Source organism: Botryllus schlosseri, chromosome 2 (genome assembly GCF_051294905.1).
Source record: "Botryllus schlosseri isolate E-star chromosome 2, Bs_hap1, whole genome shotgun sequence".
NCBI classification, from domain to species: Eukaryota; Metazoa; Chordata; class Ascidiacea; order Stolidobranchia; family Styelidae; genus Botryllus; species Botryllus schlosseri.
In genome coordinates, this window is record NC_137237.1 from 22,689,509 (window position 1) to 22,716,872 (window position 27,364).

The following is a 27,364-nucleotide window of genomic DNA, read 5'->3' on the forward strand; positions in this document are numbered from 1 at the left end:
ATTTCATTTTTAGACTACGCTTGTATACTAAAACTTTTACAATTGAAGAGTATAGATGGATTTCCACATTTCAAGTGAGGAAATACAGGGTTTTTGATGTCTTGAACTCAAAATGGGCTTGTCCTTTGTGCTTGGCACTCGTATTCTGCACACTGACATTCGGAAATTACCATTTTACACAAGGAATACTAGAATATATATGCTATTTAATCTATTTTGTAGAAATCCAAGGCTACCGAGATAACTGATTAGATTTAGTTAAAGGAGTTCATACTTTTTTTATTGGCAAATGGCAGTGATTCCCAAACTGTGTGCCGCGGCTCATTAGTGTGCCTTTGCCACTACGGATTCTCAGGTGTGATACAAATATTTTGTTATGAATATTTTGAAAAAGGCCTGGAGACTAGCATAAACTTCTTCAGCAGATCAAAAATAAGTGCATGTGACAATGAAACCAAATATGTCACCGTAATGAATCAAGCAATCTTTACGCAGAAGAACGGCAAAATTGTGTTAAAATATGCGTTCCCTTGACTACGTGAACACTGAACATGAGTTCCATAGTATTTTTTTTTAGTGGGCCACGAGATGAGAAAGTTTGAGAACCGCTGGTCAATGGTAATGGTTTACAATTCCTGTACATTTTAAAATGTTGCTTATAATATCATTCTTACAGGGTTTAAAATAATACTCTCTGCCTTCTCTCTATTTAAAAATATAGCCAGTGGTTTGGAATGTAGCTGAGCAATCAGTTTGTGTAATTATCTGTTTATTAGGGAAAAATGAGGATTTAGTCAATGATTTTATATGCTATTATAGTCAAGATTCAGATAATACAGTTTGGAAATTTTTCTAGTACGGTTCTCTCAAGCACCAAGGCGATGCTCTGCTTTTGTACCTTTCATATATAGTAGGCTACTTTCTGGCTTTGAAGTCATAATACAATTGATTTTGTCATACCGCTCAGGATATGAACCCTCTTCAATATATCATGTTGTTAGTCACTCGTCAAGTTTCCTGAAGTGGTATATTGCCGATATGGAGAGTGCGGCCGAAGAATTAACACTTGCGTAGGCCTATAGCTCACTTTTATTCGTATTTAAAGTCATACCAGTATGCCACCTGCAAGACAATAAGTAATTTGCCATTCAAGCTAGGAAATGCATTATGAATGTCTTTTTCACAAGAAGTAAACCAGTCAGGTGCAGTAGTTTACAACATTTCTTCGATAATATAGCAATGCTCTGTTTTCTAAAACGTGAAATGTGATAGGCTTACGAAATTGTGACACTTGTTTTAGTGAAAATTCCTCATTCTTGCAAATTTTTAAATTGGAAACCCATGATTTCAGATATAACTGTATTTTAAAGCTAGATGACTGTACCATACCTCATATAAATAATGTTGAACGGCTGATCCCTACAGTGTTCGCGGGTAGATATAATTCAATAATGAAGGCTAGCCTTATAATGATGGATATAATTATAGGCGTGGATGAATTTGGAAAGGATAATGCTGTTGTACTTCCATCAGTTACGATACTTAAACCGTGATGTAGGCCGATTATTTATTTTTTTCAGGAATGGCACCTCCGTTTTGCACTTAACAGATGTCCTAGCTTGTAAGTGACTAGTCTATGATATGGCTCCCGATAAATCGCATTCCTCCAAAGCAGGGAGCTTGAAGGATCCGCAAGTAGCACGCTTGTTCTTTTCGGTGGATCCTGAAAAGCTTTATGACGATTTACGAGAGATTGGTCACGGAAGTTTTGGTGCTGTATATTATGTAAGTAGCGATTTCGAGCCTCTGATTGACTCAATTCACCCATTATATTTCTTTTTATAATTTCAGGCAAGAAATGTAGAAAACAATGAAGTCGTGGCAATTAAAAAGATGTCCTATTCCGGAAAACAATCCACTGAGGTAACGGAAGTTTCTAATATGTTGAAGTTAAATGTTGATATGGTAGGTATGAACTTGCCTCGCTTAAAGGTAGTTCGCCGCCGAAATTTTGTGTGAAGAAATATATATATAGTTACCAGTTTTGTGTGCATTTACATTGTTCTGCTGCACGGCTCGCAATTCCTTGTCTGTTTGAAAGTGGCACATTTTGCAATGGGGTTAGGACGCCTGCAGATTAGCTTTTCACTGTGAAGACCTTGGCAATGAGCATAAGTTGTACCCAATGTAGTCTACTTAAGTCGTAGCGTCCTTGATCTGGTATCTAGAAAAATTACCAAGTTGGTCAATAATCTGATCAATCCAATCAGAGATATAGGTAGGCGGGATTTTCCTGTTTGAACTAAATTAAAAGAGTACATCTAAAATATGTTTAGAGGTAATATGAAAACACACGATTCCGTATTGAATCAGGCATCCGAAGGACAAACGTTTGGAGGTCAATTTGTTTTGGTCATATCTTCGACGTAAATAAATATCTAGCTAAGACATGTGAACGCAATTACTATTTGCTAAATAACTATTCTGGGAACGGTGCATGATAAGCTGCTTGATCTGTTGAGTGTGCTAACTGTTGTTGCTAACTTGCGGACGTAACAAATGTTATGCAACATGTTGGTCACTTCACTCTGTTTCTGTTATTGGTTACGATTTCGACAATTTGTAATCAACCCTTTGGTCTATGAGGTGATGAAAGTTTGAGTGAGCAGCAGCAGGAATATTTCCAGCAATCAATGATACCCAATGTCATCCCTTCGTTCAAGTTATTGGTCATTCACAAGTAACTGCACCTCACATTTGATTTTGGTAAAAATTTTGGTAGGAATTGGCCTGTCCGTAAAACGAAAGCCTAGAAAGCAGGATGCTTGCATTGCATAGGGACTAGTGTAATGTTATACTTGAAGTGATTTCAACTGATTTTTGCGTTTGGCCTGAGTCTCGTAATTTTTCCCAAATTCTCATATATCAAGTGTGATTAAGACAACCATGTTGATTGTTCCTTATTATATCCCTGCAGAGTCCCGATCTGTACCAATGGATTAGTCACTTCATTCATAACACATCCTGTATTCGTCGTATTGAAATTGAGTCATTTCTGCATCATATTCCCAGTCCCATTTATTTAAGAGCACCTTGGGTTTTGAAAGACAGTCGAATGAGATTCTAGCAGTAATGCCAATGCCAACTCATCAACCATGACTATTTTGCAACCTTGCAGAAATGGCAAGATATTGTCAAAGAAGTAAAGTTTTTAACTCGGATTCAACATCCTAACATAGTAGACTACAAAGGCTGCTATTTAAAAGAACACACTGCATGGGTATGTATATCTTTGTGGCATTATGTGTTTGTATTGCACAAATTAGCGGACCTGTATTTTGTTTTACAGCTTGTTATGGAGTATTGCATCGGATCTGCCTCTGATTTAGTAGAAGTTCACAAAACCTCCTTGAAGGAGCCAGAGATCGCGAGCATTATACATGATTCTATGCAGGTGATTGCATCCTGATAACTTAGTGAAATTCGATTTGCACGAATTGATATCAGACTAAAAACTTGCTATCAGCTGCCTGTTGTCAATATTACCAACCATACAATAATACATCTCATCCCACCACACACACATCTGTCAGTTGTTTTGACACTGTACTGTGTCATAGTCTTTCAGCGGTCGTGATATAAAAAACCAGAAGATCAGCACTCTGTAATATGTGAAGGTTCGGGGACTTGGATGTAAATACAGCTGGGGGACTGCTCAGCTTAATATGATATTTACTCAGGAAAGGTTATTTTTCGCAGCTAGATGTTTAACTGCTGTATAGCTCTGGAACGACATTTTTATCGTTGCGGACCCATTTTGAACCGCCACGGGCCCTACGGACCCCCTCAAGTTTTCTTTCAAAATTGACTCAATTATCGTGCAACCGTCATCTGTCTCGTGCAAACATTGATTGTAGGCCAGTGATAAACAGCCACAAAATGACTTTTCTTGAAAATAGCATCACGATCACGCTATTGTAAAAATTGGGTAGAGACTTGTATTATTTCGACAAGAAATTTGCAGCTGTATTTATTGTCTTGAAAATCTGTGACTTCGATTGGATATGAACGAGTGCCAAAATCCAATTTCACAAAGATATATTGATGGCGAATGTAATATTACCGCTTTCGACGACAGCTTTTCGTGAGTGTTTTTTAATGAACATATCACGTCCGGCCCAGTCATTTCTATCTAACATCTCATCTTGGAGTTATTCAGTGGTTATATCACAGGAGAAAATAGATTTCATGGTGGGGTTTCAATTCCTCCCTTGGGACAGACTAGGGAAAAAATTCAGGAATTTATTTTTCAAACGACCGTTTGCTAATTTGCATATACTGACAACTCCAGGTCCAAAATGATATCTCTAACATTTCATTTTCCGCAAACCCCATCGAAACATCTCTAAGCAGCAATACGTTTGCATCGGAAGGCTATTGGTAATTTGACAGTTAAAATGAGTTTGCGTAGTCGGATTGTTTCATCTCGGACGACCATTTTAATGATGTGAGTCCTAAAGTATTAGCAATTATGAAGCGAAACTGTGTCATGTTTTTCCTAATAAAAAAATTAGATGATCAATCACTTTACAAATTTTGCGGACCCCCTGAAAATGCTTCGCGGACCCCCCGGTTGAGAACCACTGCTCTAGAAACTAGCAGTTTTCTGCAGTTTTCCTTTCTGGAAGGTTTTGATGCGACTCGCTGTCTGTTTATGGATTAGAAAATATTGTGAAAGTGATAAAAACTATTTTTGACATTATAATAACTACCGAGTTATGTAGCTCATATGTCCAAAAAACTATATTATTGGGACCGTGCCTTCTCTCCTTTTTAGCGCTTCAATTGACAGTTGAGGATATTTTCGAAATCGTGTGAAATTTCTACGTTGGTTATGCCGGCTCATATGCGCTATATCGTCACCCGCTAAACACATTGGTGTATGTTAGACTTGAAAGAGACTGCTTAACTCTCCCCATTCTTTTTAGTCTAGAATCTAGGTCAGTGATTCCCAACCTCGGCTGCAATCTAACCTTCTTGTGGCTCTGATTGACCTCTGAATATGCAACAAAAATCTCATAGTCCGTTGTTTGTTTCTATGAATAGTCAATTTCTGTATATGAATGCTAAGATAGGGGATATTAATTAGGACTAGAGCCGCCCAATGCCGCTTCTGAAAATGGGGAGAGCATTCTAGCATACTGGCGTCAAACGTATGGATGAATACCCGTCAGACAATGAAATATCTTGAGTTCTGGTGGTCATATACCTTTATAGATCGTCTCTGTCAAGAGTAAATTTCGACACAATTTTACTGGCATCAAAGCAACGGCTCATAGTCCAGTATATATTGCAATATTACCAATATTACTCAGCATATAATCCCCCTCAAACTTGTGCATTAAGTGTTGGAATTGGAATGTATAAAGAGCTTTCATATAACGACACATACATAGTATGCTATTGTAATGATATGCATTTTCAGTTTATTTCAATGTATAGCACTCGCCAATCTGCGTCTATCAATGCTAAAACAACCGATACATAATATATATATAAGTCTATGCGTATAGTGCATGCTTTTGAATTAGCTGGATGGTGAGATCCAGCGGTAGTTTAGCTACCTTTAAATTTTCGTTCTACGTAGCCTACTAGAGTGTTTTCATGCGGCTCCGTCATCCAAAAAGGTTGAGAATCACTGAACTAGTTCATACTTTACGTGCCTCAACTCGATAATTGTGTTCTCTGTAGTTGAGGATTTGTGATGTAATTGCATGCGAACTTTTCACACAAATTGATTAATGCCCAGTACAATATCTCTCTGCAGGGCCTTCATTATCTACACCAGCACGATAAGATTCATCGCGACATCAAAGCCGGCAACATTTTATTGACCGATTCCGGTTACGTGAAGCTTGCCGACTTTGGATCCGCGTCGGTATGCTCGCCCGCCAATTCGTTCGTCGGCACTCCATATTGGTGAGATCTCGATGGCGTGCTCGTTAGCTTTCGTTGCGCTGATGCTCAACATCTGTTCCAGGATGGCCCCCGAAGTTATACTTGCCATGGACGAGGGACAGTACGACGGCAAAGCCGATATTTGGTCGATGGGCATTGTATGTATTGAACTTGCCGAACGGAAACCGCCGTTATTTAATATGAACGCCATGTCGGCGTTGTATCATATCGCGCAAAACGACCCACCCACATTATCCGAAAACTTGTCCGACGGCGATAAGAAGATACCGACGAATTGGACACAAGCCTTTAAAGATTTTGTCGCACTGTTGCTTCATAAGGTCCCGGAGGACCGGCCAAACTCCAAGACTGTTTTAGAGGTGAGTCTTGCACAAACTACTGAATTTACAAAACGCAGAACTAGAACTGCTCAGTTTTCAAAATCCGCAACTGGAACTAGGTCTACTCCATTTTCAAAATACGTAACTAGCACTTGAACTACACACACACTATACTACTATACTACTATACACAGATGGGAAAAAAATTATTGTGATATATGGATCCGTTGTTCGGAGACCTCCGCCGTGTACGGACCTAGCCTAGTAGGTGATACATTGTAGTAGACCTGTATGGCATTTGTAATAACAAAAACGAATATTATGACATTCAAATAAGTGCAAATGTTGGCACTTGTGACCACAAGAATTCAAATGTTTAAATTAGAACACAAGGTATGTAAATCGATAACGACACGGGCCGTGCAATGATGGACGAGGAGATTACAAAATATGACCCAACCCATGCTAGATATGAAGGGATCATGGCTTCTACTGGATATTTTATCACGCCGATTTTCCAATTTGATTATCGTGGTCACTTCATTCATCAAGCAGCTGTTGTGCCCTACAAAGCTCTCCACAACTGACCAACACCAAGCCAATCGCAGTTGAATAAATCACTATGATCCCGCAATTGACTGCTGAAATGTGTGTTCATTTATTGAATGCCACTACCAATGAAAGTGTTGCCTCTGCAAATAGCTACCAGTAATGCCTTGGACTGTGTGTGTTTCAACTTCTACCCTATCATCTGGTCGGCTAACATATCTTGGTTGTACGGTGGAGTACCTTTTCGTATGATGCCTAATGTTGAAGCTTTGTAATAAGTACTGTACCGGCGCAGTTTCTCGCTCCGAGAAAGACGCACTGTACTCGGTTAACCTTCACCCACCCCATCATGACGTTACACTCGTCTTAGTGAAAAAGTGAGATTGTCTCGAGTGATGTCGCTAGTGAATATTGTACGTGTAGCCTACGCTTAACAACCTTTGAAAGTCCACAACTAACTAGAACACAGCTAACTATATCAATGGTTCGTTACCTGCGTTCCCAGACGCTCAAGGCACAAGTGTTACATAGTGGTGTAACAAATGTGTAGTGAGATGTGTAATGCAGTAGATTTTTGTTATGTGATTCGGTGAAAATTAGGGGTTCCCGAAAGCTTTGCAGATGTGCGTAGGGGTTCCCAGGTCGTTAAAGGTTAAGAATCTTACTGAACTAGATATAATTCTGCGATACAACATACAACATCTCAATTTTTATTTTATTGGAAATACCAGGGATAGATTCGACATTTCAAAAAGCCTGGGTTTTGACCCCGTAAACCCACCCACTGGCTATGCCAATGTTAGTACGGTAATGACGACTCTAAGCTCACAATGGCTACAAAAACATCACACAACAGAATACCCGTATCATGATTCATGCCAAATTTGATTTTTTAAATGTGCAACTACAACTAGAACTACCGACTTTTCAAAATCTGCAACCAGAGCCAGAACCAATCACTTTTCAAAATCCGTAACTGGAACTACTGAAAAGTTAGTTGACTACGGGCTTCGCCACCCCCGTGACTAGGCGTCTATGGTACAGGATCTTTACTTGCTCCGTAATGCTGTAATCTCTCGCAACCTCAAGAAAGGCTTGGTAAATTTGGATTCTATAATTTTTTCTCTGCGCCACACGGATATTTTACTTTGGTCAAGATGTAGATTCTTGCAATATATGATTTTATGGTTTCTTTGGTATTGATCAACTGCGATGTTGAAAGTGAGTAGGGCTGGGCACAATGATTCGAGTACTCGAATCTGAATCGAGTATTAATTTTAGTGATTCGAGTCGAGTAGTAAAACACAATTTTTCCGAGTACTGAAATTATACGCTTCTCGCCACTAAAAGTTAATTTATCAATGAGAATTATAGTTTCGATACTAATTTTCACTGTTGAAGCCTTGAAACCTTGATTGGGAATGATTGGCGGCATCGTAGCTTACGAAACATATAGTACAAAGCTACGAAGGTTACTGGACGTAGCGCATTTCCGAAGTAATGATAATCCCACAACATTTTCACCAACTGGAATGAAATCGGTATGGTCGAAAAAGTATCAGATTATCATTTAAGAGATCGATAACAGGCATTATATTCTTTGTGGTGGTAAAAACTGTACATATTTTAACTTTGACCTATTACATTCTGTTATGACATCATAATGGGTACGTGATTCAGAATCGAATCACTCTGGTACTCGATTTTGCCCAGCCCTAAAAGTGAGATGGTTTATATATAGGTTTTTCCTGTATAGAAGTTAGTACAGTCATCCCTGGTACAACCACTGTAGTTAGGCCGGAGTTTTATGATGGACGCCCTTCCTGCTATTAACGTACCCATATTTCCGAGCTTAGGACCAGTGCTGGAATAGGTTTTGCTCGTTGGTGGCTCGGTTTCAAGGTGACAGGCCACAATGAGATTTGAACCCTGATCTGCACATTACGAGACCAGTTGCTCTGACCACTGAGCTAAAGTTGCTGTCGTTACGAGTGATCGTATGAGATGTATTATTCCTCGGTTTGTTTTCATGTGATTCCGTCATTAGTCCGCAAGTTAGGCCTACATTGGAAACCGATGTTGTAATTTTTCGTCTTCCTCCGTTTAGCAAACGTTCTTAACGCGCGAGAGAACGCAAACTTGTGTGTTGGATCTTATCGAACGGACCAAGAACGCCGTCAGAGAAATGGACAATCATCAGTATCGCAAAATGAAAAAGCTTCTGATCGGCGAAGGCATTACGACACCCAACGATCAAAATGTTCCATCCATCGCAAGTTCCAAAGACACTGACGATGATTTGGTGATTAAATCTGGTTCCGTCTCGCTATTGTGTCTGAGGCTGTGTGTATTGTATCTGTATGTATTTAGTTTGAATCTAAATCCCCATTGCTGCCCGATTATGGTCAATCAGTTTAGGTTGATCCACAAATCACCGATACATTCTGATGTCATCATGGAAAATGAGACAGTGACTGAAATTGCTTTTTCCCACCCAAGCTGTATTACAGACCCAATGCAGAACGTTGTCTGACATTGCCATATTTGCTAATTGTATGCCTTCTGTGAAAGTATCCTTTGAATAGTTGAGTGATCTATTTATGGCTAGAGCGGCTATTGATCAAGTCTTCGCTCCGATGGTCATTATTGTTGCTGTTGTGGGCACTAATTCATTGTGTCGTAAATGCAGATGGTGTGGTATGTTTTATCATTAAAGAGAACTTCTATTTATGAGCACTACAATTCTTTTGCCGTGCAGCATCGCACGCATGGAATTGTGAATTTCTAGATGTCACTCTGATATATATTTTGATACCATCAATCTGAGTTCTGACGGGTTTAAACTATCGTTTGTTTACGGAATTTGTATTTATAGGAGTCTAATCAGACCGATTCCACAACGTCAGGTGCAAGTGGGTTTGCATCTATTGCCAGCAGCAGCAAAAGTAGCAGCATAAGTAGTTTCAATGAATCGGTACGTAACACTCATTATACCTACATTACAATACTAAATTAAAAGCATTCCTCCTCAAAAGCGTAATAGCGACTCGGAAAGCTTGGACGGGTCGAGCAGTGGGGTGTCCGAAGAAATCGGTTACACGACGTCTCAAATGCTAAAGACCAGGGCCGCGGTGAGCATATTTTAATTTCAATCCCTGTGCGGGTTACACGTGAATCAGTTCAATTTCCTACTCTTGTTTTTGCGTCGCCTTCTAATGTTGTAATTACGGCAAGACTGCACAGTAGGCCAGAAAAATGCTTTTTAGTAGTAATCAAACTGACTTTTTACCAGGATCTTACCTGATTAAGGGCGGCAGCTATCTTGCAATGAACATTGCTCGCCCCAGCATAATATGAAAGACTTATTTTCCTTATTCAAGCAATCTTCGAGGCAACTTAATTTCAGCTCATAGCGTTCATAATGTTCAAGGACTGATGAGCAAGGCAAAGTCCAGTCAGTGTTTTCATGCCGAATCGACCCTAATAACCATCCATCAACTACTAACTTTGACACTCATGCCGGAGGGGTCAAGAGGCTCTTCTAGCTATCTTGAGAAATTATGGATTGAAGGTTTTAACCTAGATAGACATCTTGAGGCTGCTCCTAATAGTCCCCTTTTCTTCATTGCTTACTGAGATTGGCATCACATTTGAGGGTGTGCTCATCAGGCAAACCTTGTAGCAGTTTGAAGTCCACAATTGGCTCAACTGATTATAGTAATAGTCTACAGTCGACTGATCTTATGTGTTTGAGCCATGTCGTCACAACGTACAATATGAATTCAATTACAATGTAAGCAACTAACTGGAAGGAATTTTTGCCTCTCTACTCTATGAAGCTTGGTAGATAAACTAAGTCTTATCTTTATTAAAGAAGTTAGGCGTTTGACTCTGATTAGTCATTTTCAGATCTGTTCGGAAAGCACCTTTGATAGTGTGATACTAAGTGCAAACCGACATCTGCTTCTGGTTGCAAAGTTTACTCTTGTCTTTCAAACCTTTTTGACTCATTAAAAGGTCTGTTTCTAGGTGCAGTCACACAACCAGTTCATATGAAAAATGTCAGTACTTCACCTAGAAGACTGTTTTGAATGTCTTTATCAATTTCAAAGTTATTACTGTCAACTGTTTGCAGGTATTCCTGTTTAGCTAGCGTCATTCTAATGCTTGCTCCATTTTAATACACAAATAGGGATGGTGTGGTAAATATTTGATTTTGTATCGTGGTTTTAAAGGCTACATTCCAACGGACCTCTATTTGCTGCTCCCTATGTTTGCCAGCCACTATAACTCGACAGCAGGCGACTACATTTTTACTCGATAACAGAGACGATTATTAAATTTTATTGATTTTTAAATAACGCTGAAGGAGTAATAATGACCGCGGCTGTACAACTCGGTTACCTATTTGTATTGAGACGATGGGCCTTAAAGCTACTAAAAGTCGCGTTATATCTGGCCCACTTGTCAAAAAGGTCGCATAGCCCTGTCTCACAATACACAGTTGTTACATTTGAAAATCTCTAAATGTGTTGCCCTCGACAACGATGATGGTGTTGTAGTCGATGGCGCTCTATAGAAATTATAGTACACCTCCAGTATTCAAATTGAAAGACTAGACTTAGCGTACAAGTAGCTTGCAATTATTCAATAGAACATTCTATTATGTGCAGTGTATGAAAGAAATATGTATCCTATTTCAGATTGCCTGTAAATGTGTAATAAATAGAAAATAATCAAACAAATGAAATTACATTGTCACGTTTTCAGACCACGTCTCCGAGCACGTCTCCAAGTGTGGCGCAACGAGTGGACGCCAAAGGTGCCCACGGCAGTCAGGGCTCACCGCCATCAGCGCAGAGGCGGTTAAGGCCGTCACAGTCTCAAAAACAAAGAGATAGGCAAGTATCCCTTCATTGATCATTGTAGCGGATAATCGTATTTTCATGTGCCAGTTATCTCTGATCGCTTGTCGTTTTTATTGACATATCGGCCTACAGAGTCTTTTAAATCGCCCGTCTTTGTAGGTCAAAGTTCACATTGTGTCAGATATATGCTTTCGAAAACCGGATAATTTATGGAATCAGTCTCTTAGTGTTGGTTATGTGCGACAATTACCAGTTTTAATCCAATTGCGGACCCGTCCAGATGTAACGAAGTAAACTGTCTCCATAGATGATCCAGTTAACAATGGTATTTGCTTGTAAGCGATGTTGGTCTGTCTTTTTGGTCCAGATATTGTTATTTTAATGGATGCTGCGTCTCAAAACATCGATTCCAGTGTCGGTGAACTGGGTATTGCCGTTTCGACGTTATATAGGCTGGATTAAATGGTTGATGTAGATGCACCATTTCTGTATCCTGCAGTTATTACATTTGTTACTAGTTATCGACATTTTCATATTGACCACGGACGAAATCTATAAATCCATACCTACCATACTGCGGTTATCACTGCGTGACAATACAAGTATGCTAGTCATTGCAATAAGTCGAGGTTGGGTTATTATATTTTGCGATATGTAGCAGTTTCAGTATTAGAACACATGACCTTGTTACTTCTCTTGCATAAAATACTGCCTGTTCAAGTGTCCGGGCATATTGATCCATTTTCATTTTAATATGAATTTAGCCCGGGTTCTGGTCGCTCAGTTAAAATCGAGCATCTGCTGCGGCCAGTCAGTCGAGACTGTTTCCCGTCTGTGCTTTCTTTAGTTCTAAAATCGCAGTCATTTTGAGTTTTTTTCTCCGAATTTATCTTCTCGCCGTTCATAAAGAGATCTGTCGCAAATATTCTAGGAACTCTCCGGGAGTTTATAACTTCCGCAACAGTTTACCGCCGGAGTGTGTAAAACAGCGGGACGAACTCGTTAAAGGCGACACCGGGTATAAATTGATTTGGCGTTGATTTTGATAAAAAAAAAAAAATTTGTTTGCCTGCCCGAATCCGGATTATTTGATTCCGATAGTGTCGGTCGATTTGTCGACACGTGCATGGGATAATGCAGATTTTATTTTATCTCTTCATACGAAATTGTCTGCCGGCTGGATTCAGACCAATGAAACTTAGATACAAAAATCGCAATTCCTCTAATGATAGATGTGCATGTTTTCATTGTGTTGTTGCATATTTCGCGTGATTCGAATAATTTCGTAGTAGTGATTTTCAAATTGGTGTTAGGGAGATTGCACTGGGGTTTTCTGAAGATTTTCTTCCTCAGAGAAATCGATATCGAACCTAATACAGTTTCGGGAATAGATTTCAAACCCATCAGCTTTCATCCTGAGTAGACTTTTATCGTTGGAAATTGGACTCCCGTCAGCAATCCTGTGGTCATCAAAGTATCTGAGTTCAAGTTGATAATTATGTGATACATTTAATACTTTTATTTTCGGGATGAGAAAATTGTGTGTTCTTGATTTCGTTTTGGCAAGTTTGTCCAAGTTACGCTGTCGTCCAATTTATTTTATCGGTGTACTTGATACATTTCAATCTTCTTTTCTTCTTTCATTTGAACTGGTGGCATTGAATGCACTCAGTCAATCCACCTTGTGTAGTGAATCTTCTGTTGTTTGTTTTTTTGTATAGAAAATAGAAATGCCTCTGTTGCCTGCGTGCTTATGGCACCGTATTACATCTCGAGATATGTATGGTACATTTATCAATTTTAATTAAGACTTGTTATATCCAGTCACAGTCTTCCAGATTGACATCCAACGAATAGGGTGTCATCGATTTTCTGTTTGAACAATTTTGTATAGATATCGCTCGATTGTTGTAATCCTTCCTGTGTCCTAAGCGAAAATTTGGACGTAATTGCCCTTGCAAGTTCATTTTTACACACTTGCCAATGCTCCAACATCCATTGTTTTGATTTAATATATTCAGACCCGTAGAATTTGTAATTGAAAAAATGTGAAGCTGCTGGTAGGTCTGGGCAAAATCGAGCAACGACTGATTTGACTCTTCGTCGAGTATTAGCTTCTGAATCCTGAGGTCATAAGAGTATGATGATTTGTAAAGTTCACATACCGGTATGCACCTTTTATGAGATCACAAAGAAAATAATCCCACCCAGTGACCCAGTTGGACACCGTGTTGAAGATAATTTGGTATTTTTCGACTATATTTATTTCATTGCACTATGTTTCCAGTCTCCCACAGAGAGAAGACAGTATCGACACTGTAATTCTCGTTGGTGATGTAACTCCTGCTTGACAAAAGATGTACAAAATCAGTATCATCTCTGGCTGCTCCACTCGAATCGTTGCAATCATTTTGCCCAATCCTAGATGCTACCAAGCACTCTCACTGGGGCATCTGAAATCGACATGCATCAGTTACCCACGCAATCGCTTTACATTGACACGATCCCATCTTAGATTCGCTACTATCCGATCAGCCCAAGTGGTTCACAAACAAATGTACGAGCACAACGAAGACAATCGACACAGGGAGCTGATGATGGGATACAAGCGAATGCGACAGCAGCATCAAAAGCAACTGATCAATTTCGAACAGAAATTGAAAAACGAAATGGACGAATACAAGTAATTTTTTTACTCTTTTTCATTCAACTCTGCCGGGCTGTAAGCAGGGTTGCAAGATAACTCCGAGCCTTCACGGCCAAACACACCGATTTCTGCGGCCAATTAGGTTTCCATACGGCTGAGATCTAGTGCCTGCTTTGTCCTATGTATATCTAAAAGTAGTAGTAGTTGCATGTAAACTAATAACATGATATAGCCTACCTAGTGGGCATCGTGCATATACACTACAATAGGTCAGAATTGCGTTTGAATATATGGTTACTCAGTTGTGTGATGGTAATCTTGCAATATATTGCCCAGACGATTTGGCCGTTAAGCATGACAAACATAGTTTGACTGTTAAGGTACTTTTTTGTGGCCAGTGGGTCAATTTCACCAATTACGCAGTAAACACGGCCCCTTGGCTGTAAGGGTGTGAAGTACTTTGCATATCATAGCGCAGACCGCGTTGCTGATCACAGATTAGGATTGGATTATGAACTTTTTAATTAACGCTGATTTGGAGCCGCAGTCAAATATTACAGTGTTGCGTTGGGAAGAAGTTCACGTGTTAGTCATTCGTGTCTTGTGTCTTTTTAGTAGATTTGATTTCTACTGCATGTCGCCGATATGCCGGTAAACGGTAAAACGGTGAACGGTAAAATCGTTGCCCCATTTTGATGGTTCGGCTCTGACCTGGATTTTTCAGCTCTCTGCTTATCTAAACTCGGACTGTGGTCGATAGTGGCCAATGTCTAATCGAATCTGGACTTGAATGATTTGTTGATCTGTTCGTAACTGACGCCAAGTCCAGCGGTGACGTAAAGGCTATATCAGTGGGTTCTCAGCCCTTTCTTGGGCGTGGCCCATTTTCCGGTCTCAAAATGTGCTGTGGCCCACCTCTTATCTTGAGGTCATAATCCTGTTCGATGCGTGGTAATCGACTGCGACGATATGCCTATTTCTCTAAAATTTGCGCATTTTTCTCATAATTTGCTGATGATATTTAACTGTAGACCATTCTGCCCATGAAATCGCGCGAGGCGTAACGAAAATTTCGAAGTTGAATAAATATCCCCCAACAAACGACCGACCAACCAAATAATCTTGGGCCCCTTCGAGCTTCCGCAATTGGGGGTTTGGGTGCAGCAGTTACGGCCCTGGTAGATCATAGGCTAAAACTCATCGTCCGCTGCTCCATTCGCGACGCGAAACACAATGATCAAATCCACGCATCCCCTGTGTCATTGTGATTTTAGTTCCATTATTGTGGGGAATAATATATTCATTCTGGGTCAGCTTCAAACAATTCATTGGTGAATTGGGTACTACAGAGAAGTGGAGAAAGATTTTTTGTATGCATGCTGTACAATTCACATTGTATGTCTTGTACCAAGCCAATTGAAGTTGCGATGTCAGAATATTCAATCCAATGATACAATCAATTCATTCTTACATTATGTACAACGATTTCCAGGGCGGACATTTTAAACCGACTCCAAAGATTAATGTGCTCCGCTAAATCCTCAATCCATTACGATTCGTTGCGGTGGTGCAGTATACCTCCACCCAAAGTTGCTAATAATTTGCAGTTATAGCTATTTTTATCTTACAATAATACGACTTGCCTGAGCACAGTAAATCTATGTATCAATTACACTTCATTCCGAGTTTATTGCACACCCCTTACAACGGCATACGACGTATGACCCCGCCGGAATACTTGGTTACTTCAGCATTACCTTCCAGTTATTATATACTCGAAATTATTTTAGTTGCTGTTAGCCGTAGGTTGTCATAGCCAGTGGAAAAAACCGCCGTTTCTCCCTCCCGTTTTCGACTTGGACATGCTACTATGTCTCATCAGAGTCGGATGGAAAGCTGTACGTAGCCTACCTATAATAAGATAATATGAATATATTTTTAGCGATTAACATAACAAATATAACTAAACCTACATTAATTCAAAAATTTTCGAAATAGCTTTGTGGCCCACGTCGAATGCTCTTGTGGCCCACCCTTTGAGAAGCCCTGGGCTAAATGGACCAACATCAAATACCGCATGTTAAATCAGAGACGGCAAAAGTCAGTGTTTTGTTTTCAACACCTTCGAGCAGAGTCGAAAGTATTCCAAATTCGGCGCCACTTGCGTTGGCTGCCCTGGAGCACGCTAGCAAAGTAGACGTAATTTGGCTAGCCGTCTCTGATACAAGTGCTTGAATCTATTCCCCGTTGGTAGCATGCATGTTGATCTTTTGCAGCGTCAAGCTCGGGAAGGAGCTGGAGGGCTCGAGAAGCTCGTTCATACAAGAGCTGGAGCGTCTGATGAAGAAGCATCAGCAGGAACTGGAGAAGGAGACGAAACAGCAGCAGGGCGACGACCGCAAGTATCAGAAGCACATCGAGCAGATGCAAGACCAGGAGGTCAAGGTCTTCCTGCAGCAGCAAAAGCGAGAGTATAAGGAGAAGAAGGAACACCTCAAAGAGGTATTAGCGAAACACACGTTCGTATTGTCTAGTTCACGGGTGTTCAATCTTTTTGCTGTTCACGGGCGCGTTTCAATTACATATATAGCGTACGGCCGCATTCCAGCTGACAGTCGCACCGCGAAGAGACCATTGCGGTGCTCTGTGCCAGCACTGTTTTCTTGTGATGTACCTGGGCATAAAATTTTGTAATTGTAGAAGCAGGGCTTACTACTTATGTTATGAAAAGTTATTGAGATTTGTGTTCTGGTCACGCAAAAAGTTTTTCAAATTCATGAATGAATTTTGTAGATAATATTGGTTATATTGCTCAATGCACAATGCACATATTACTGCCAAGTATTTATTGTTTCTCAGCCCACATTAACAAATTTTTGTTAGAGCTGATGGAGGGGATGTCTTCGAAAATTTGGGGCGTGTCAGTAATGATGCTTCGGGTTATTATTAATCACTTAGTTGCGTCTCATCTATTCTTGACCTTCCATCAGGATTGTGGGTGTGCTCACAATAGGTATTGGAATCGCTCAAAAATACCGGAAAAACCTTCATTCGTGAGACGCACACGATAAGAAATTGGTATTTCTTTATGTGGCGCATCATGTTCCTGTGCAGCTCGCATAATACAGTGAGGCTGAGATTGCAATGATGCTACTACGCTAAAAACGAAAATCCATGTTTCCCTGAATCGCGCTGCGTGCGAATAAAATTAAGAAGTCAAAATCTCAATCAAAACCTCTCCAAAATACGGAATCCAATTTGTTAATTCAAATCGGATGTTGACGGCCGCTAACACACCCTAAGTTGTGGTCTAGTTCATTCTACTTCAAGCTGTCTTTCATAGGTATACGTGCAGAGCCTTTAGAATTCAAAATGTAGAAAGGATTTTGCCACTATCGCATCATCACAAGTAAGCAGCGTTGTCGTGGTGTACAGCGAACGCGGGAAGATATGCTATTGTAGAACACTGTAAACCAACACGGCAATGGAACACTTCCCACGTTCACTCATTGTATATGAATCAAATGCATCTTTACTTGTTACTGCGCCGTCAAAAAGAGAATTCTTTCTGTATTTCGAGTAATTTCAAAATGGATCAATTCATTGCGCTTACACCGATTAGAATATTTAGATCAACTTTTAGCCGTTTCCGTGTTTGACAGGACTCGGTCCAGATCCAAGGCAACAAGGAGATGCGCGACGAATGGCTCACGAGACAGATCCAAGCTCTCGTCGCCATGCATTCGCAAGCCGAGGGCCAGCTCCGCGAGAGATATGGCCAGACCCTTGAGTTGGAGGTCCGAAAATACCGACGGAAGGCCTTGCTGTCTCGTCACAACCTGGAACAGGACCTGCTGAGAGAGGTGACCGACTGGCGACCAAGTGAATTTGGCAATCCGTTCGATATTGTTGTCACGTAACAGTTGAGCTTGTCGGCTGGTTATGTGTGTGCTCTGTGTAAACAATTTCTATCCTCGGTGGATGATGTAACTTGACAAATTATTTTTCGATCTATGACACATTGTTCTCTAGTACCATATATTTATAGATGCACCACTTCTCTAGTCGCTGTCTAAATAGGCTCAGCGGTCCCGTGAGGCCGTCACGGGTGTATTTATAGTGGCATTAATTCTTTGGTCAGTTGACTCCACCATTAAGTCATTTTTTAGATGTCTGGGATTGGTGAGCAACTTGAATTAATGTAATGTTAATGATGGGTTTTGTCATTATCGCAAACTCAAGTCCCTAATGAATTCGTACGATTGCTCTCTGCTAGGACATGGCTGTGCGCTGTGGCTGCGTGGGGTGACTGTCGTTCTTGTGCCTGCCTTTGCCGTGACACTGCCTATTTGGTTATGAATACATTGTAGATATTTCGAATGTAGCTTGCCCCACAGGACGGATGCGGTGGGACTCCAGCTGTATTTTTCAACTCGGTGCATTGTTTGCCTAGTACGGTTGCCGCAAATAGGCTCGGCGGTCCCACGAGAGGTGTATTTATAGTCACTTCAATTCTCTAGTCGGTTGTCTCGGGTAGTTACGTCATGCTTTAGGTGTCCGGGATCGGTGAGCGACTGGGGTTGATGTGCGGTTGATGACGCTTTTTGTCATAGTATCATGCTTATGCCGCTTGTTGATTGATAGGTATGCGTAAAATAATTTGTGTGGAATGCTCTCTACTTGGGCATGACTGTGCGGTGACCAGAATCAAGACATCAATGCTGTTCGTGTGTTTGACTTGGGTGTCACTGCCTAATTCAAATGAAGCTTCTTGTCTGATATCATTAGTTTTTTGCAGTTCCTGCGCCCTTTTTCCCAAATTATTGATATTTGTAGTCTCGGTATGTTCTGATTTTCGACACTGCAAAGCAGATCAAAAGTTTAATCTGTTACATTTCACTCATGGGCACGTTTGACAATCAATGAGGACGTGACCCATGATGAACTTGGCTGTCCGAATACAAGATTGGGTTTTATCATGCCACCAAATTCAAATCTTCCCATCAATTGGTATCGTCGATTTAAAAATTTGAGTCTTCAGGAAATATTTGACCAAATCTACTTGAACCCTTGGAACTCTTGCGTTACTGTGGCAGATACAACTCTCATAAAACAGTACGATTCTTGAAAACAACCTTTTGAATGTCCGTGTTTGATGTAACAACTTCTTCATATTATTCGCGGCATCATGGCTGTCACGTAACTTGAAGTAATTTATCATTGTTGTCACACACACAAACCATAGCATTTACTACTGGAATACATACTTTAAATGACTGCACCCGGATACCAACCAAATGATCTACTTTCCTTCATTAACGCTGTCTGATTATTTCACTACAGGAATTGAATCTCAAGCAGCAGCACAAGGATAAGGAACACGAGATGTTGCTACGACAACACGACGCCACGCAGGCCCTCGAATACAAGCACCTGCACGCTATCCATGCGCAAAGAATCGACCACCTCAAGTAACGTTTGCGATCTTTCCCCCATGAATATCCGCGTCTTCACACTGTGATGTCTCAGATCGCAGCATCAGACGGAGCTCTCGAATCAAATGGAATATTCGTCTCGGCGCGAATCCGAATTGAAACGCAAACACATGGCGGCGATACGGCAGCAACCGAAGAGTCTGAAAGTTAGTGAGCTAATTTTTGAAGTACTTGGCATGAGCGATAAATTGTAGTGTGGGCTGACAACTCTACCGATTTTATGCTCGTGTCATATTTACCCGATCGGCTTATCGTAGATCAAGGTCTCTTTTCAATATGGCCCGCAACCAAAGATGGTCAAAGTAATCAGCGCTCTATCAAGTAGCGGGAGAAGAAATATGGTAAATTTTGACTGAATTAGAAGCAGATGTAGAAATTTCAAACAAATGTAGAAACTGCTGGCGGCTCTCGACTAACACAAAGTGACTAGGCCGATGGTTCCCAACCTTTTTGTCTTCATTCCCCACTTCAGATTTATCCCGAGTCTTAATTCCCTACTACCCAAAACTCCTATATACCCTTTCAAATAGGGTTACCATATTTTGAGATCCTAAAAAGGGGACAATTTTTATAAATTCTGAAAGCTCCAAGAAAACTGGTGATTTTGAAATTTTTTGATCGATAGTATTGTGTTGACTAAAAAAAACTCCCGATTTTTTAAGAAACTCTGATGTTCGCCGCGTCGGAGTCGAATTTTTCGTGACATTTAAAATCCTTTTCAGAGAAAAAGACTGCGAATTCCCAAAAAAGAGGACATGTAGGCGTCCTCCGAGGACACTTTCAATTTAGTTTCCGACACATACATTCAAAAGCAGTTAACTGGTAACGGCAACCGCACATGCGTCTCCGTAAATATGCAGACTATCCTGTATATAATGTTCAACAATTGCGTCTATTCTCCACCAGAAACCATTGAATTCTTCACCTGTGGACTAGGCCTGATTACACTACAAATAGAGAGAACCTTCAAAAAATCTATTTTCAGACTGCAACAGGTATTAAGCGCCGAGTCAAGAGTACCATTCATAATGACATGACGTATAGTATGAGTGAAATTGAAAGTTAAAATATGTACCCTTTTTCAAATCAATATTTTCATAATTCCTGATCATGCCTTTGACTTGAATGCTTCATTGCGACGTCACTACACCGAAAGGTCATTACTGTGAACAGGCGCGTAGCCAGCCGAAAAATAAGGGGGGGGGGTTTGAAATGAAAGAAGGGTATTTCGATATTTTTCGAATTTAGTAATATAGCATCAATTCATTAGGGTCAAGTACATGCGTAAATAACGATTATACAACATCCTCGTGTTGACGATTACACGCGTATGATAAGCTTGTCGACGAGTCCGGAAGTGATGTTAATTAGCGACTCCCTGATCTGTCGTGAACAATTAAATACTCACGCTTATCAACGCGTCGAACAATTGAATACGAGCGCTAATCAATGCAGCTTACGTCTCACGTAGCCTCGGCGACGATTTGCGCAAGTCAAAATGTACGAGTTTTTATGGAATATGTGCTATAATGACGCCGATTTCAGGTGGTTCAAACCTTACCTCTTTTATAACTCAAGCCTTGACACACAGCTTCTGATGGTTATGTTCAAGTATTAGCGGAGATCAATTACACATGTACGCACGCGTCGCACATGTTTGCGGACATTCGGTGTCATTCAGTTTCGCGATGTCACTCTTTAATCACAATCGCTAATCAGCATATACTTAACGGCATTTTATCCAAGCTATCAGGAAATAGGAGCCAAAGCATGGTAGGCCCGAGACTCGCTAGTTAGGCTAGTGATATTTTTCGTACTAGGCTATTGCAAATGCGATTGTGTAGGCCAGCGATGATATCGTGCGCACCAACCCAATGCAGATGCGATTGTGTAGGCTAGCGACGATATCGTGCGCACCGGGCCTATTGCAGATGCTATTCTTCAAGCTAGGCTTGTTGGAGACGCGATAAATCAGGCTAGCAACGATTGCCGAGCGCGCAGAAATGAATGACCTAATTTCGCAATCATCTCAGCGGGAGATCGTGACACGCCTTTCGTTAATTGGCCGCGCGCAACACTGATAATACGACTTATTGAATTGCAACCGAGTATTAGTGTGTGAACGGTCATTTGAAAAGGACGGGGTTTCGCGTTAAAGGAGGGGGTTTCGCGATTCTAAAGAAGGAGGCTTCGACCCCCGAAACCCCCCCTGGCTACGCGCCTGACTGTGAACATGTCTACCTGCATGCTATACGTTTTTGATATTGTGATAAAGTCGATCGAGGTTCCAGGTCTACCGCGGTAGAAAAAGGTCACAGTCATACCCATGTCGCAGAGCAGTTATACAGAGGTGTGGCCGACACTTGTGGTGTTCTCGGCAATATGAACGTCAGTACGATTGCTTCAACAGTATCAAGAAACATCAACCCGATCGTGATCGATCCTAAACTTTGTTCAGGTGAAAGAGAGCCAGATCAAGAAACAGTTCCACGAAACCATCAAAATCCAAGACCGCCAGTACAAGGCGTGGCGGAATCACCTGATGGACAGCGTGCCGAAAAAAGAGCAGAAGGAGGTCTTGAAGAGAATGAAAGAGGAGAGAACGAGGAAACTGGCGCTGCTAGGCGAGCAATACGAACGTTCCATCGCCGATCTCAACCAGAAGCAATCGGTGAGAGCTGTTTGTTTTTCGGCGCCAAATTCGTTTTATCAACTCCGTTTCTCGCAGGTGAAATTGTCCGACGGTCAAGAGAAGGAACGCAATCAACTCCAGATGCAGCTGCAACAGGAACTGGAACTGCTGACCGCGTATCAGAGCAAAGTTAAGAAAGTGATGGAGCAGCAGCATCAAAAGGAACTGAAAGACTTGGAACAAAAGGTTTCGCTGCGACGGGCGATGCTGGAACAAAAGGTAGTCGGTGTTGGTTTTTGATTGTTATAGTGTGATTTGCGTGATTGTACTCCTCGTTGAAGTGGATATGCTTTTACACTGCTTTCACTTCTACCTCACAATTTTGGAAGCAAACTTACTTTTTTGGACTTCGGACTTTGTAAAGTAAAAAGTAGTTTTGGGGTATATTAGCATTACTTTTACAGAACCCATTTACATTGTTAGTAGTCCTTTTTGTGCAGGCCGCGTTGATATTGAAACTAGCCACCTTAATTGACTATCCCAAGTATACAATGTCAGTTGCCACAACCAAACCTATATTTTGAAATTATTTACTTGAATACCATTTAGAACTTGCTCTGTGTACTTCTACTTGAAGTAGATTTGGCGCGTCTTGGAAACCGCTCTTTTTACACGAGTTCCAATTTCGACTACTTTGATCAATTCTGATTAGCAGTGTACTCGAAGATAGTGGTACGGCCTGCAAGTTCGGATTGGTACGGAATGGACTGTGATCAATGCCAATCTGCTTTGCCGTAGTCACTTCCAGATCGAATCTGGTCGTTAAATTGTTTGTTCGAATTGCATGATTGCTACTGAATGTGAGACGCCACACACCGGTTATTATTACGACACTCTTAGTCCTGTTTCTGAATTGAACGCCTTTTTTTGTGTTAGTCTTTTTTGGTTGCTTGGTTGGATGAAGCAGTGGTTCTCTTAATGGTCGTGACCCAATTTCCTATTTTGAAATGTTCGGCAGCCCACCTCTAATTAATAAGAAAGGGTCAGTACCTTCTCCCACACCTACTCAACTCAAGGCCTATTTCGGAAGTTGATCACTAAGCAGCACCTTCACGATCCCCAGGTTTAAAGCCACTGGAATGAGAAGATTAAATATGTGTTTTTTCGTGACACTTCTGCTTTCTGGTGACGGTTTTAGCTTTTAGGGAATCTCCGTCCTCCAATACATTCTTGCGCTAATTGTTTACCGTGTACACATCGACTGTGTTCTGTTGTTTCAAGTCACACTCGCATCAATGCCAATATTGTCATAATGTCGCGTAATAATTTGTTACTATTCTTGGACAAAGTTTGGTTTTCAATGCTGCATCATTCCCCAGCCCATGTGTCTGCAAAGCGCCGATTTTCTGCATCTCTAGTCTGTGGGCTGTAGTAGATGCGCAGAGCTCTGGGCCTTTGACTTATTCTTTGTTCGATTCCTGAAAACGCCACCTGGAAATAATCGTTGTCGGCACTGAGCATGCTGAATTTTTGCCCTTCTTCTAAAAGCAGGTGACTACGTGACTCTCAATAATTTGCAGTAGCTGTTTTTGGTGAAGATTTCAGGCATGTCAGTTGCTGCCGCTATTTGTGATTGCTGTCGGAGATGGAAAATGTAGTATACCGGTAGACGGTGGAATTTTCACTAATCGAGCCTGCCTCTCTTGTCTGAACTTTTGAAGAGCCGTGCAAGCCCGACAGGCTAGACCAGTGGTTCTCGACCTTTTTAAACCTCGTGACACCCTATTAGGGGAATAAATAGTTGACACGGTTGAACAGTTTTGTAGGCAGAACCACCTACTTTTTGCACGTGGAATTTGAAACGTAGAAAGTACTTTTGGGATATGTTTGCATAAGTTTTAAGAGTAAAGTTGTCACTAGAGCCATGTGAAATAGCTCCCATATATCGCGGTTACCGAAGACATGTTTTTTTATATATTTGGAACGATATTTTCGAAGATTGCACCTATTTATTGTGCTATTAGTCATATGGCGAAGATACATCTCGCGATTCAAAAGCAGCCACCTTCGATTCATAGCTTAAAGTATGCTGTAGGCTGACCCGTGACCACCTTCACCTATTCACGTGCGCTTGACTGCTCTGGCGCTAACACTTGTGATTTGTTCGTAGATGGAAGAGGACAGTGTGAATCTACAAAACGAACGCCGCGACCGCATCCGAAACCTGCTGGAGCAGCAGGGTAAGGAAATCGAAAACTTTGACGCCGAGAGCCTCCGGATGGGCTTCTCGACCGTCGTCATCACCAACTATGGCGACCAAGTGTTCGTAGACCCGCACGTCAAAGCAGACCACCCCAACCCAGGACACATGCACCCGTCCGCGTCCACCTCGGCGCTAGGCGGTCCACCAGGTCACCATGCACCCGGACACAACATGCCCCGGAGTACAAGCGGGAGCAGCATCAGAACTGGAGGCGCGGCGGGGCAGTCGGCTAATGCCCAGCCGCAGCCGGGATCCCACCCCGGTCAGGCGTACTCGCATCGAAGTACGCGAACAGCGACGGACAGCGCTCGGGTCAAGGGTCACGGCCAGCACGATGCCGGTAATAATAACAGGAATAACAGCTCACGGCCTGTCGGAAGCGCGCCGGCGTCACACAGGCAGACGTATGACCCCTATCTGTCTGGTCAATCTCGGGGACTGGTGAGACCGGCGCACTCGGCCGTTGACCAGGTCCGGCAACAAGCCTATAAAGTTGCTGCTCAAAAATCTGTCAGGACCGGCGACTCGGCGGTGAGTAAAAATGTCACTTCCTCGGCCATAAGAAGGGCTAGGCGCAACGATTCGGGTATCGATTGTGATGAGCCAAGTCCAGTTGCGAGAGTCGATGTTTTCTACCGACGATTAGGGCTGGGCAAAATCGAGTACCTGAGTGATTCGATTCTGAATCAGGAAATATGCTTCGAGTCGAGTCGAGTAATCGAGTATCAGTCATTATGACGCCATAACAGAATGTAGTACGTCAAAATTCAAATCTGTACCGTTTATATGCCACCACAAAGAATATAATGCCTGTTATCCATCTCTTAAAAGATACTTGGGTATTTGTTTCGACCATACCGATTTCATTCCACTTGGTGATAATGTCGTGGGATAATCATGACTTGGGAAATATGTTACGTCCAGTAACCTGCGTATATAACTTTGTATCATATATGTTTCGTATGCTACGATACCGCCAATCGAGGTTTCGAGGCTTAACAGTGAAAATGAGTATCGAAACTATAACTCTCGTTGATAAATTAACTTTCTGTGGTGAGAAGCCTATAATTTCAGTGCTGGAAAAAATCGTATTTTACTACTCACTCGAATCATTAAAATTGATACTCGATTCAGATTCGAGAACTCGAATCATTGTGCCCAGCCCTACCGACGATACAAATACTTTCGGTACTTTTCCCCATTGCCGGAGCATCGGAACTGACACTGGCTGTATCGTCGAAAAAAATTCCAAATTATCCTAATGTGGTGTAGAACTGGCATTCTATTTTTTGTGGTCACATTAAAGGTGCTTATTTCAAATTATTCATACTCTTATGACGTCGTAATGAGTGGTACTCCAATAACTCAAATAATAATAATCGACTCAGAGCCTAACACTTGATTTAGGATCAAATCATGCCGGAACTCGCTTTCGCCGAGCCTTAACCACAAGCCATTCTCGTTTCAGCTGGGACTCGACAACTCCCTCCCCCACCATGGATCCACTGCCTCGCTGCCGCCAGCGCCCTCCCACAGCCGCTCGCGTCACAATCCGTCCGGCCGCAGCTGGGACGGCTCTGAGCCACGAGTCCCGGACCGGCCCGTTCACGAAGCCCAGCGACACTCCGAAGGCAGGTCGTCACCGGCGCGAACCCAGAGCTTTGCCGATCGTTCCACGCGTCCCGAACAGCGGGACCGGTCCCATGGCGATTTACAGGCGAGGCGTCAGCGGACCGGCCCGCGGCCTGCTCAAGATTTGCAAAGCGGCGGAGACGGAGGCGCCGCGGGCACTTCTTTTTCGTCTTCGATTCATTAGAAAATGCTCGGTGGGGTAAAGCCGAAATGTCTCAAGTCGCGTGCGTTCCGCGGCACGTCAGCTTGTCGGCCCGTCGGTAGACGCGCGCCGTTTGAGTCCGCTGCAGTATTTTCGCCCGGTAATTTTTTTTGTAATTATAAGCCGATGTGACGAGTTTCGAAAAGCGTATCGCCGCTATTTCCTTTTTATTGTGTTACGACGACTGAATCAGTGACGAAACGACTGCGTAAAATACACATATATATTGACTATCGATCAGGCGGTTCTGGTTTACGGTTTCGGGGTCGTTGCGTGACTGGGGATTTCGCAGAGAGATGGTAGCGCGAGCGAGAGCCGTTATTTTAAAGCGGAAAAGCTGGTCGTGTGTGGAGCAACTTTTCTGTGCTGGATCTACATTTGCGATTATATTTATACTTCTACACCTGGGAAATAGAATTTCCTCAGCTACAGTGGTATGGAAATCTGATTTCGAGCCTAAAATTATAGTTAAGGTTACCCTACGTTGGCGTTCTCAAGAAATTGGCAATCCATCCTCTATAGCAGGGGTCACCAACACGTGGCCATGGCCATGCGGCCCGTGAGATCATATTTTGCTGCCCGGGACTTGATTTGAGATTTTGGAAGAAAGCTAAGAAAATCATTTTGAAATGCTGAATTGACTACAATTTCAACATATTGTTGTTGTTGCTTCAAAATAAGCTATTCTCCTGTGCCCAACATCACTTTCGTCACTAGCTTTGGCTTTGGAGATGGCAACAGCATTCCATCGAGGGAGAATAATCAACTGATATGAAT

The 27,364-nt window shown here is 41.8% G+C and overlaps 2 protein-coding genes across 4 annotated transcripts in view; one reads left to right on the plus strand and one right to left on the minus strand.

The window, feature by feature from the left end:
- The window catches only part of LOC145434183 (serrate RNA effector molecule homolog), a 356,705-nt gene that overhangs the window by 91,516 nt on the left and 237,825 nt on the right, over positions 1-27,364 (minus strand). The gene's annotated exons all lie outside the window — the stretch shown is intronic.
- On the plus strand, positions 1,240-26,822 carry LOC145434166 (serine/threonine-protein kinase TAO1-like). 3 transcript variants are annotated; one of them, XM_080311482.1, is made up of 20 exons: positions 1,240-1,785; positions 1,852-1,923; positions 3,179-3,280; positions 3,350-3,454; positions 5,828-5,979; positions 6,041-6,338; positions 8,956-9,150; positions 9,724-9,822; positions 9,884-9,979; positions 11,619-11,749; positions 12,648-12,734; positions 14,232-14,399; positions 16,640-16,865; positions 18,026-18,226; positions 19,707-19,834; positions 19,893-20,004; positions 22,317-22,529; positions 22,587-22,769; positions 24,661-25,380; positions 25,916-26,079. In XM_080311482.1, the coding sequence occupies exons 1-20, from the start codon at positions 1,642-1,644 to the stop codon at positions 25,973-25,975; spliced, it is 3,492 nt and encodes a 1,163-aa protein (XP_080167608.1). In that variant the 5' UTR covers positions 1,240-1,641; the 3' UTR covers positions 25,976-26,079. The 3 variants fall into 3 exon arrangements, with proteins under 3 accessions (XP_080167608.1, XP_080167606.1, XP_080167607.1); XM_080311480.1 differs by lacking the exon at positions 25,916-26,079 and adding an exon at positions 26,222-26,822 and having other exon boundaries at positions 1,244-1,785; positions 24,661-25,284; XM_080311481.1 differs by lacking the exons at positions 12,648-12,734; positions 25,916-26,079 and adding an exon at positions 26,222-26,822 and having other exon boundaries at positions 1,246-1,785; positions 24,661-25,284.

What these genes read in the sequence shown, in the direction of transcription:
- LOC145434166 (XM_080311480.1), top strand. Translation starts at nt 1,642, where the DNA reads ATGGCTCCCGATAAATCGCATTCCTCCAAAGCAGGGAGCTTGAAGGAT. An exon ending in TAAGTAGTTTCAATGAATCG is followed by an intron (nt 9,823 to 9,883) that starts GTACGTAACACT and finishes CCTCCTCAAAAG; the next exon opens with CGTAATAGCGACTCGGAAAG. An exon ending in TCAGGACCGGCGACTCGGCG is followed by an intron (nt 25,285 to 26,221) that starts GTGAGTAAAAAT and finishes TTCTCGTTTCAG; the next exon opens with CTGGGACTCGACAACTCCCT.